Source organism: Sinocyclocheilus grahami, unplaced genomic scaffold (genome assembly GCF_001515645.1).
Source record: "Sinocyclocheilus grahami isolate Dianchi unplaced genomic scaffold, SAMN03320097.WGS_v1.1 scaffold122.1, whole genome shotgun sequence".
Lineage (NCBI taxonomy): Eukaryota > Metazoa > Chordata > Actinopteri > Cypriniformes > Cyprinidae > Sinocyclocheilus > Sinocyclocheilus grahami.
This window is the reverse complement of record NW_015505301.1, coordinates 2827682-2841069: the sequence shown is the minus strand read 5'-3', so window position 1 is coordinate 2841069 and position 13388 is coordinate 2827682. Positions and strand designations below refer to the sequence as shown.

Here is a 13388-nt window from a genome sequence, read left to right as displayed (position 1 = left end):
GCCCGCTGGGCACTTTTCTTTGGCCGGTTCAACTTCACCCTCTCGTACCGGCCAGGGTCCAAAAACATTAAGCCCGACGCTCTCTCGCGCCTGTTCGGGGCTCCGGAGGGGGAGCTTACGGCCGAAGCCATTCTTCCTGAAGGGGTGGTGGTCGGGGCTCTTTCCTGGGGTATCGTAGAGGAGGCCGGTCGAGGGGTGCAAGTGCCAGGGAAGTGCCCGGCGGGCAGGTTGCCGGTGCCGGCTGTGTTGCGCCACGAGGTCCTTCAGTGGGGTCACGCATCCAGGCTGGTTTGCCATCCTGGGATTCGGAGAACGTTGGTTACCATCCGTCAACGCTTCTGGTGGCCCACACTGGCTGCAGATGTCAGACAGTTTGTGTTGGCCTGCCCCACATGCGCCCAATGTAAGCCGGTGAATCGCCCTCCCTATGGTCTGCTTCATCCTCTCCCTGTCCCTTCCCGTCCATGGTCACATATCGCCCTTGATTTTGTCTCTGGGCTCCCCCCATCAAAGGGTAACACTGTGGTTCTCACTGTGGTGGATCGCTTTTCCAAGGCGGTTCATTTCATTCCCCTGCCCAAATTGCCTACGACTGACTGTTCAAACCAGATGTGACAAGATGTTTCTGATCTAACGTTACATTTAGCATTATTAATCTGTAGGCTAAGAACATTTCAAAAGAATCATGTAATAATAATTGGGAAAATTGTTGTTAGATGGCTAGGATAAAACTTAAACTTTGAAACTGCTAATTATCTTTCTTTTCTGCTCAAGATGAGAACGTTTTGATTTTTTGTATCTACATTGTATTTAGTAGATAATGCTCTCAAGTAAAATATTAAAATAGTATAGATTTCAGGAGGAAAACCCTGAACTAGGGATATGCCGGTATCAATTTTTCATGTTGTGATTAATTGCTAATGCTTTTATCACGGTATGCGGTATTATCACGATATTGATATTTAGTTTAAAAAAGTGCTGTCATAATACAGTATAGCAGGTTTAATAACTTTTTTCTTATAACAAAAATAACTGAACATTTAAATACAATAAAGCGATACAGAAAATGTATAAAGTTAAAAGTTGTACACAGATTAAAGTACAAAAGAACTATAAAGACCAATAGGTATCACTTTATAATAAGACCTCATTAGTTAACCTTAGTTAATGCATTAACATTCACAATGAGCAATAGCTACATTTGCTACAGAAGTTATTAATCTTTGTTTAAAAAATACAAGTCTTGGTTCATGTTAGCTCATTAAATAACACCGCTGCAACTCTCGATTTTAACAACCTGTTATTAAATATTGGAATACCTAAGATTAATGAATGTTCAGAAGAATTTTTCATTGGCAGTTTATGTTAACTAATGAATTAACTAATGTAAAGTGTGACCGAACAATAAAGAATCAAAACACTTTCAAACAATATGTAGGGCATTTTGTAGTCCAGATTAAAATGTAAAAAAAAGTTTGAAAATAAATTGCCTATTAAGTCTAAATATTTAAGTATTTGGCGCTGTGATGAACATCATAGCAAATACACAAATCTGAATGGCTGTTTAAATCATTTAAACACGATTCAGAAACAGGAAGTAGTGCAGCTGCTTTGTTTACAGGGTTTCCGGGGTAACGGCTGCATTTAAATGAATTATTAATATTATTTCTGCAGTTTAGCGCCACCTGCTGTCAGAGAGTGAAAGTGTCTGTCACATGTTCCGCCATGTTGTTCTCGTCCGCGCTTGTTTACATCAGAGTGGCAGCGTCTTTCACGCAGCATACAGCCATGTTGTGCATTTTGACAAGTTGATGGGATAAGTATTCTAAAAATGCATTCAAAATTCGAAATAATTTGTAATATATAATTATTCACGGTATTTAGAAGTGCCCACGATAACAATATCGTGCATATTCGTTACCGTGATATATCGCATTACCGAATACCAGCACAAGTCTACCCTGAACAGAAACAGTATTTTTTTCTGTCATGTGGCCTCGCATGTATCTAAATGTAAAAATACAATACATGTACAAATTTATTTTGTTGTTGTTGTTTTTTTTTGTCCAGACCTCTGCTTAAAAGAAAATGTAAAGGCTGCACCTCTTGGAACTTTAATTAAATACCCCTGACTTATATCATAAAGACATACTTTATTTGTATGGTTTTGTAATATCTGTGTCACATATCTCATTATGTGTCATGGTTGATTGGACTCTTATTATAGAATTTGAATACAGAAAAACTGTTTTGAACATGGTAATGGATTAAAACTGAAAAAATTAAGACTGTTCCCTCCTGGTGGAATTACCTGCCCAAATCAATCCGAGCAGCTGAGTCCTTAAACATCTTCAAGAAACGACTAAAAACACATCTGTTCCACCTTTATTTGAGCCTCTAACTCTAGCACTTTCTATTCTATTTTAAAGGGGTCATATGATGCTGCTAAAAAGAACATTATTTTGTGTATTTGGTGTAATGAAATGTGTTTATGCGGTTTAAAGTAAAAAAAACACATTATTTTCGACATACTGTACATTATTGTTTCTCCTCTATGTCGATTTTTACAAAGCTCATCGATCTGAAAAAGCGAGGTGTGCTGTGATTGGCCAGCTATCCAATGCGTTGTGATTGGCCGAATACCTCAAGCGTGTGACGGAAATGTTACGCCCCTCACTATACTGTTGATGCCGTGTCCGGCCGGAGCGACGAGACAAAAACATTAAAACCAATTTCAAACGAGGCATTTGTTGCATACAGTGGGGACATATACTTATACTGTCTTTTTACGCGTTGCGTTGCGTTGCATCGCGCCACGTAAACATAAAACTCTGTCTGCATTTGTGATCAGAGAAATTACAAACAATAAGTGCTACTCTACACTGCCCAAAACCTGCGTTTGAATCATCAGTATCTTCTTTATGCACCAAGAGCTTGTAGCACTCCAAAGAGAAAGAAAAAATTTGAAATCGCATCATATGACCCCTTTAATTCTACTTTATCTATATTTATCTTATTTTTTTTATTTAAAAACAAAAACAAAAATCACTAGCTTTCTATTTTATCTACTTGTTTTTCTTTGTGTGTGTGTGTGTGTGTGTGTGTGAGAGTGTGTGTGTGTGTATATAATATATATATATATATACACACATACACCTTGCTACGTGTACTGCATTAGGCTAACCGAGACTTGTCATTTGCACTTATATATTGTTGCTCTTTTGTTAGTTTTTGACTGCTTTTAATTTAATTTTTATTCTCATTTGTAAGTCGCTTTGGATAAAAGCGTCTGCTAAATGACTAATATGTAAATGTAAAACAGCCTATAAATAACAGGCTGAATGTACATTGACCTTATGTCTTAACACCTCTTTTTTTTTTACAAAGCAGATCATAGATCATATATTTTGTCTATAGCCTATAAAACAGCTTCGTAAATAGGAAGATTTCAATACATGAGGATTCTGAATGGGATTATTTTAGCGAGCCATTAAATGACTTGAGACTCGACTCGGACTCGTGACCAAAGACTCGAGACTTGACTCAGACTCCAGCGATAAAGACTTCAGACTTGACTCAGACTCCAAGTTAAAGACTTGTGAACATCTCTGCAACAGACACAATTACAACACACCTGCACGACCTTCATCCACAAATATATATTCAAATCTGTGCGCATATCATACACATTTAAAACAATTCACGAACATCTAGACCCGAAGATGCATCTAGCCAGTGAGGTGCAACATCACACATTAAAGCCAAGCTTTTGGAGGCCCCTTTGCCACTCCCTCCCATTTACTCTATTCTGAATCACGTATCAGAAAGGCTTGGTGATAACTTGACAGATCGAATCAGGTGTGCTTCAACTGCAAATGAAGAAATATATGGCTGGCCTTTCATAAGGAATCCCTCGGAAACCACTAGTTCTGGGCTCTGGAGACCATTAAGTGTGGGGGCCCCATAGGATCCAGCTGATGAGTATACAGGCTGGGCAGAGGGACAGAAGGTGAAATAAATGACTAAACTGATGGCAGCCATAAAAAGGGGGAAGGGGAAGTGGGGTTGTGGTACAGCACAGAGCAATAAGGGCTGTGACGCTGATGAATGCGGGGAAGGATGGAGAGGCGACCCTGGCCTCTCACAAACCGAAATGAAACCACTGGGACATGTAGGGAAGAGGGCATGTTATTAGTGACCGACTCAGACTGCCAGATGAGAAGAGGAAGAGGAAGAACAGATGGATAGGCAGACATACTAAAAGAGCAAGATATGAAAATATCACTTATATTTGTCATTTAAAACAAGCTGCGTAAAAATTGAAAGGGGTCAGATCATTTATGATAATGTTGGTAAAGTTCTTATCATATGTGTTTTACAGCAAGTTGCAGTAATTTTTTGCAGATTAGTTTCAATAAATACTCATTTTGAGGTAGTTTTGAGTACTGAAAGTTACATTTTCATTAATGAAAATGTCGGATCAAGGCTAATTTGATATGACATTGCCCCTTTAAAAGACATTAGCTAACTGAAGCAACAGCAATTCATGTGTGCCATCTGTGGGGTTGGTTTCAATTTTATAAGCCTGCATGACAATAACAGATAACAAAATAAAATATCAACAAACTCACCTTATCCAGTGAACACTGGCATATGGTTCTTTGGACTTCCCAATGCAAGACGTTATTTGCAAAAGATAAAATATGTTGAAAACTAATCTGGTTCAATCGGCTGCATATACTATACATTTTCACAACATGTCAATAAGTGATTATCATAAAATTGTTTCAAATGAAGTTACACCAAAAGCATCATTACTCGTAATTCAATATTCCGCAGCTCTTCATTTCCAATAATAGTCTATTGCTGTCGCTAGCAAGATGGCTGGTATAAACTCTTAACAATAAACTTTCAATTTTCATTCTTTTTTCAGGGACAAGCTTGGCAAACGGGCACCTCCTCCAGAAACAATATTTGTAATATCCTAGATTTCCCCAGACAGATTCAATCATTCAATTGAATTACTGCCCCATTCTCTAACATTCATCCTAGACCTCGTCTCACTCCAGAGCTCCATTCTTCCAGACATGTTGTGAATAATGTAGAAGAATGAGTTCTTTAAGTGAGGCGACATCATATTTAGGGGTCATTACATTGAGTCGATCGGTCTCAACTGCCCCCGTGCCATGCAGCACTCTGGAGCTGCTCCCCATCACGAGTCAACTCATATTACAGCTTTAAATAACTTCACTTTTAGTGTGTAAACAAGAGGTGAACTGGGTGAGGAGCAATACAAGAAAGGTTGCTGGCTATGGCTGTCTGGAAATATGAGGAATTTATTTTGATATCACATTAAAGCTTTTGCTTTTTTCCCAGATCAAAACCACCTAAAATACTGGTCTGTCATAATAAGAATGAAGAAAAAAGCGGTTATTATTTTAAATGGGAAGTGTTGATTGAATTTCTCCCCTTTTACTTTGTGTAAAATAAAATAAAATAAAAATATGCAGAACAATGTAGTTATTATTTTATGTGAATTTGTCCCATTACTTTAAGGATTTAAAATAAAAAACATGCTGAATGCAAAATAACATAAATGCAGGAAAGTGTGGTTATTATTTTAAAGGGGAAGTGTTTGGTAAATTCACCCAGTTAAATAAAATTAAACTGTTTTTTTTTTATCTTACCTGTAGTGGGAGAGGAGGTGTGACAGGTGATGGCAAGCTGTGAGCTGGTGATTGGTTTTGCCTATGAGGGGGCGGAGACTGAGGAGGCTGGGCTGAGCTATGATTGGAGGAGGTACAGGTGGAGGCGGAGCCTGGAGAAGGTCCAGAGACTAGTGACTGAATCGGAGGAGTGAGCTGATGATGGCTGGGTGGCTGGAGATGCGTTGGACCACAGAGCTGTTGGTGCTGTTCGCGTTCACGTTCTCGTTTTTGTTGGTCTCTTTCACGCAGTTCTCGTTCTCGTTGCTGTTGCTGCTGATGATGATGCTGTTGCTGGTGATGCTGTAGCTGTTGGAGCTGTTGAAGATGCTGGAGCTGAGAGTTTAGGGATGAGGTAGCTGTGATGAGAAAAAGAGGAAGAAAGAAGTTAATTTCTTGCATGATCTTTGCAAGTATTTATAAAACAATAATAATAGTTGAAATAAATAAATAAACGAATCACCTTCAACAAGACAAGTATCATGTATTTAAATCACAAAAATTAAGATTACAAATAAAAATAAACCCTTGGCCTGGACAATATGATGGTGTTTGTACCACTTAGTCCTTTCCTTAGCCTGTAATTGCAGAAGCATCACTGATTGCTGACCATTATATAGTATCTTTTCTGGTACATTGTAATTATTGAACAGCCCAAGCAGAAGACTTCAAGAAGCATCTGAGGCAAGAACCGTCCTGTAAAAAAGATGTTCCATTCTACTGAAGTCAGAGAACGTCCTTCATCTTGTCTTGAGGACTCTTAGACATAATTTAAAGTAATTCACTGCATTTCTTAAATGTGCCTCTCCCCTTTAAAAAGCCCTTAGAGCTACAAACTGTAACAGGAAAATTGACGTTTGCAACAAGATGACAACTCATTAATTTAAAAGATGAAATTACTGTATTCATTGTAATTATTCTTTATTTTAGATCTGTGATTACACAAAACCAGCTAAAAAAATTTATTATTAAACGGTATATAGTATATTATATAGTATTATAATAGTATAATATAATATTATCATTTTGTAAATAAGAAAATTAGCCGATTTTTGATGATTTTGAATCAACTTTGTTAGATTTTTGTATTGAAACAACAACAATAAAAATATCTGACAATGGGTTAGAAAAAAATAATGCAAGATATAATATCTGAAAGCAAGTATTTATACCTTACTTGTGTAATGCAAGTCTAACAAATTTTCATGAAATTAAAATGACCTTTTTTTTAGTATGTACACTACTATTTTTTTTTTTTTCCATTTTTAAAAGAAGAGTCATGTTGACAGACTGCATTTATTTACAATTAAAAACAACTGTTTTCTATTTTAATATATCATGCATTTCAGTTATATGTTTTTTTTAGGATTCTTTGATGAAGAGAACATTTGAAGAACAGCATTTTTAATAGATTCTCTTTTTTTGTGACATTATAAATTTCTCTACAGTCATTTTGAACTGATGTGTCCTTGTTGAATAAAAGCATAATTTTCTTTAAAGATATCTTACTGACTCCAATTTTTGAACAGTAGTGTATATACAGTATATTTTTATATTTGAACAATAGACAAAAATACTCATATTTATTTTTTATTTTCAGTGTAAAGAAAATTCATTTACAGTGAGTACAAAAATGACTAAAGAATAAACGTTACCATGTACTATGCTTTTTCCCTGAATACAAGCAACATTGATGTGTACTGAAAACTCTGAATGTCAAAGCCTTAATTTTTGTGTGGTACATGAAAATAAGCATTAAATTGTATTTCCCATGAAGTCATGCTAGACTTCTTTTTTGTAAGAAAACAATAGAGCCTAAATTGTGCCATACAGCCTTTTGACTAACCAGACGCTCTGCTGAGATTTTTTGCTGAGACAAATTTACTCTCTAAAAGACCTATACGTTGAGCTGGACTACACTTATAGAGTCCACGACAGAACAAGACGGCCTAGGTTATACTCTTAAAGGAGATTCTTCCATTCACATGTTTGTGTCAAAATCAGCCTTATTCCTGTACTTACTGAATGATGACTCACATACCAAAATAAGTCAACTCAAATTATCCATACACATTATGAAAAACAGACTGCCAACACATCAGAAAGAATCAATGTGACCTTCTGTTTGAACACTTTTCAGATAGATGCCTGACCTCTGCTCAACTTTCTGATAATGAACTCTTCACTGCGAAGTCATCAAACAGAGATGTTTCTTCTGCACTGCACTTAAAGCCAAGATGTCACATACATTTTATGGGCACCATTATTTTGGTGTTACAACAGAAATAGACCAAGATGTTCTCCTTTGGTGGCACTAAGATGATATCTCACTGCAATATCTCAATATTTGAATCCATTTAGGTGTTGAATCTACACAGTTTTTGAGACTGACAACCATATTACTAAAAGGTATGACGCACACCAAAAAGTTATGAATTTGATCAGAGAATATGTACAGAATTTTTTTTAGAAAATCATTCATTTCATTTTATATATTAACTTCATTTGTAGCTACCTACAGTAATCGTCAAAGAGTGTTTGAGATATATATATATATATATATATTTTTTTTTTTTCTTCTTTTCTTTTATGCCAAAAATCATTAGGATATTATGTAAAGATCATGTTCCATGAAGATAATTTGTAAATTTCCTACCGTAAATATATCAAAACTTCATTTTTGATTAGTAATATGCATTGCTAAGAACTTCATTTGGACAACTTTAAAGGAGATTTTCTCAGTATTTTGATTTTTTTGCACCCTCAGATTCCAGATATTCAAATAGTTGTATCTCGGCCAAATATTGTCCTATCCTAACAAACCATACATCAATGGAAATCTTATTTATTCAGCTTTCAGATGATACATACATCTAAATTTAAAAAAATTGACACTTAAGACTGGTTTTGTGGTCCAGGGTCACATATATCACACATATACAGTGGGTACGGAAAGTATTCAGACCCCCTTAAATTTTTCACTCTATGTTATATTGCAGCCATTTGCTAAAATCATTTAATGTGTGTGTGTGTGTATATATATATGCACAATATAGGCGTGTACTATGAGTGAAAAGCAGCTGTGACATTAGAACACACGGACACATGTTACAATGAGTGCTGTGCCTGCCTGCATTGAGGAGATTGTGAATACAAAATATATATATTATTCGAATTTAAAATAAAAATTTGCATTCGAATGGAAAAACGGTGCATTTGAATTTTTGGTGTGCATCCGGGAGCCTTATCAGTGGAGCACAAGAGATGCGGTGATGATGATGTATGTGTCGTGGTTGTATTTTAATGTTTTTGTTAGCCTATCAAGTTGAATCCACAATAGGGCTGCATGATAAATCGAAATGGAATCGAGATTCGACAGAAGCTGCGATTGTCATTCGTATCTTTTAGTGAAGCACTGTTCTGTGAATGTGTGTGTGTGTGTGTATATATATATGCACAATATAGGCGTGTACTATGAGTGAAAAGCAGCTGTGACATTAGAACACACGGACACATGTTACAATGAGTGCTGTGCCTGCCTGCATTGAGGAGATTGTGAATAAAAAATATATATATTATTCGAATTTAAAATAAAAATTTGCATTCGAATGGAAAAACGGTGCATTTGAATTTTTGGTGTGCATCCGGGAGCCTTATCAGTGGAGCACAAGAGATGCGGTGATGATGATGTATGTGTCGTGGTTGTATTTTACTGTTTTTGTTAGCCTATCAAGTTGAATCCACAATAGGGCTGCATGATAAATCGAAATGGAATCGAGATTCGACAGAAGCTGCGATTGTCATTCGTATCTTTTAGTGAAGCACTGTTCTGTGATCAGCAGTAAATCTCCATCCAAAGGCCAGAGGGCGCTCTCGTGCTGAAACTCCAAATACGCCTCGCAGAAGAAACCCAGAAAAGCCTATCGCTGCAGCTGAATAAACAGAAGATTCAACTGCTTTCATTGATTCAACGTGACTAATAAACACACGACTACGGCAATATACGGTTTATCTGAGTTCTTATTATTATAATTTTCATTAAAATAAAGTATATTTATAATGCAATGCCTTTATCACTGCTTAAATACTATGAAATATGTTGTGTGCCTTATTCTGTGTAAGAAGCCACATCATCTCACAGAAGGATTTATTTCAAACACTCGACTGACGTTATGAAGTGAGTTTGGAGTAAAAATGTGTTATTAAATGTGGTATTTTCACATGCTTTCAGATGGAGCAGCATTTACTTCACAGAGCCGTAGCTCACTGAGAAGTTATGCAAACAGCTGTCATTATCACGAACGATTTCAGAATCGCGCAATAAAATCGTCTGCGATTTTTTTGCGTAACTTGTCAGTGAACTACGGCTATATGTAGTAAATTCTGCTCCATCTGAAAGCACGTGATGATGATTTCCTGCTGATTACGGAACCGGATTTTTTAACAAAATGCGCATGACAATCGCATTCGATTAATTGTGCAGCCCTAATCCACAAGATTAGCTGCTGCTGCGTTTTTCATTCAAAATATTAGAGAAATATAGAAGCTCAGTGTGGAGAAGATCTTGGTTAGGTTCAAACCAAAACCAAGCCATTCACTCACAGAACGCATGTTCTGCACATTTTCGAGATGGACAATTATGACTCTTGTGCTCGCGTCTCACACAAAAGATTTATAGAAAGCCATGTGAAGTTGAAAGAGGTTCAACTTTTAGAAAACAAGTCTCGAGAATTTGTGGGGGTTTTACTGCATTCCACTGCATCTAATATGTTTTTAAATGCAATCTGTCTGATTGGCGCTTCGGCTTTTTGTATTAAGCTATGCATAAATACATGATGCTGTTTTGTTCATAATTGTTTATGCAATTTACACAATTATATTTGATTTATATATGTTAGTTTAGCCTAATAAACAAGAATTAAAAACAACAATTAACAATAAATTAATTAACAATATATCGATAGATTGAATCTAGTTTTCTAACATCAGGGGTCATTTGTTCTGATTTGCAGTGCTTTTTAAATCTCAGCAAAGTATAAACATCCCAAAAATAAATCACAAAAGAGCTGAACAATGGATCGATGCTAAGCTACAAAGCGAGACTTGTAATGTATCGTCAAGCATGTGTTTGTGCACAGCGTACTTGACAAGAAGTGTCCATAATTAATTGATGCAGATGAATAATTAAAACCAGCACATTTTTTTTCCAGAAGATAACTAAGAAAATACATTGGTGCTGACATTTCTTTGATTAGCGTGGCTACCCGTGCATCACAACCGCACAGGCAGGCGAGGTTTTGATGAACCATAAGCCCTCTCTCCCCTTCTCCAAGAAGAAAAGAAAAAAAAAGAGTGTGTCTCTCGACCAGTAAACAGCCCACTTTTACATTTCTTCAATCGTCTGACACGTTGACACCGCTCTCACACCCCAGCATGAATTATATATATCATCTGCGCCGGGGAAAATTCCAAGAGTCCAATTCGCGCTTGAAATGTTGGGGCAAGTTGTCTCGCAGGCCTTGACAGGGCGTACATATGTGGCGCTCCATCGCACGACTATAGAGGGAGCCGAACGAGCTGCTACAAGTAGAAAATAAGTGAAAAGGAATAGGAGGAGGGCAGGAAAAAAAGGACGAAGAAAAGAGAAAGCCTGAATCCTGTCAAAAATATTATCGAAACCAAGGGGAAGATCAAAGGTGATGGGAGGGTCTCCTCCCGAAGCAGTCGTGAGACCAGAGAAAGAGACAGAACAACAAAAGAATATAAAGAAAAGGAAGACAAATAGAGAGATGGAGAGAGAGAGAAGGGAACAGGATTGTATAGAGAAGCCCCATGTGGCCCTATTATATGGGCAGCACTGCAGGTAAAACTGTGGTTGAGAGCGAGTGCTTTATAAACTCTGTCATCTCGTTACGAAACATTGCTAACCTTCTGTTCTCCTTTAAACAGACCTGGTCTCGCTGGATTGAAAAGAAGAAGCGGACCTTGAGCCTAAGAGTCAGGAGCAAGAGCAATGCCAGAGCTGCAAAGGCCTGAATACATTGAAACACTCTACATACACGAATACAGAGCCCAAATGCTGTTTACATGAAGAGAACACAAGGACGTGGAGAGCAGATGACGCTTTAGCATGGTAGTATAAAAGTCATCCTCTTCAACCCCCTGAAAAATGGTAACATAACACATGATGGTTTGAATTTGGTTTCCAGCCTGGATCTCATGTGAACTATCTCCTACAGAGCACATTCAACTGCGACCCTGACTTTATTGGAAAAAACTAACTCGCTTTCTTTCTTGCGTAATGAGAAACATGTAATAATGGCAACAATTTCACTGTTCTATTCAGTTCCACTGGAAAATGTACATGTACACTGGCTTCCCATTGTTGATAGAGAAAGCAGTATTTACTTCACGCATCTATAGAATGAAGAAAATTTAAGGATGCTGGGCAACAATAGTAATGTATTGAATCTAGCAGTTCTCATATAGACATTTGCCACCCATCATTTGTTACATAACTAAAAGTGTAGAATAATAGAGGGTTGAGACATTAAATTATATATATTCACACACACACATATATATATATATATATATATATATATATATATATACACACACATTTTTTATCGGACAACCTAAAAAGAGTTTTCAAAAGTTTTCAAAAATATTACTTAACTGTTAACAAATGCTGTGGTTGCTTTCCATCAAATGCTTTTATTCAGCAAGGATGCTTTCAACTGATCAAAAGTGTATTTAAAGCCATTTATAATGTTACAAATGATGTCTCTTTCAAATAAATGCTGTTCTTTTGAACTTTCTATTCAGCAAAGAATTCTGGGGAGTGGGACAAAATATATACACAAAAAATATTAAGCAGCACAACTGTTGTCAACACTGAAATTAGCATCATGTGACACTGAAGAAATGGCTGCGGAAAATTCAGCTTCACAGGAATAAACGGCATTTTAAAATATATTCAAACAGAAAACAGTTATCTTAAACCGTAATAATATTTCTGTTCAACTGTACATTACTGTTCTTACTGTATTTTTGATCAAATTAATGCAGACTTGGTGGGCTTCTTTCAAAAGCATTACAAAATCATACTGATCCCACATTTCTGAAAAGTAGTGTACATTATTATTATTTTTTCATGTCATTTGTGTGTATGTGTACGTGTGTGTGAAACTTACGTAAAATAATTTTATTTACTGTGGAAAGAAAAAAAAATTTTACAACCTTTTTTTACATTTTGTTCAAAATGTCTATATTATATTATTATTTTATTTTAAATATTATTATTATTATGTTTTTCACAAGATTACTAAATTAGAAAATACTTCAGCACTGTGCTAGCATGGCTCATACATCATTATAATAAAAATGAATAATAAATGCACTGCCTTTGGAGAAAGCAACTATTTATAGCACACTGTATACAGTATGCTTTTCCTTTTCTCTTTTAAAGGTCATAATACATTCAAATCACGTCATATTAAAAAACAAATGGACAGGTAGATAACCTGACTATTTAATTCATTTGTTCCATTAGCCAAAGTAAAAAGGAGACATATAAAGCCTGTCAGACCCTCAAAAGTTCATGGTTATTAAATAATACCTGACAACCTTCTCAACAGGCACACAAATGAAGCTGAGGCCCGTCCTGACAGGTTCTGTGAC

The 13388-nt window shown here is 36.3% G+C and overlaps 1 protein-coding gene across 2 annotated transcripts in view; it reads right to left on the bottom strand.

Moving 5' to 3' along the window:
- pou6f2 (POU class 6 homeobox 2) overlaps positions 1–13388 on the bottom strand; it is a 70739-nt gene that overhangs the window by 37996 nt on the left and 19355 nt on the right. For both annotated transcript variants that reach the window (XM_016278537.1, XM_016278538.1), the window contains exon 2: positions 5688–6064. In XM_016278537.1, coding sequence (XP_016134023.1) covers positions 5688–6064 — 377 coding nt within the window. The remainder of the gene's footprint in view (positions 1–5687; positions 6065–13388) is intronic.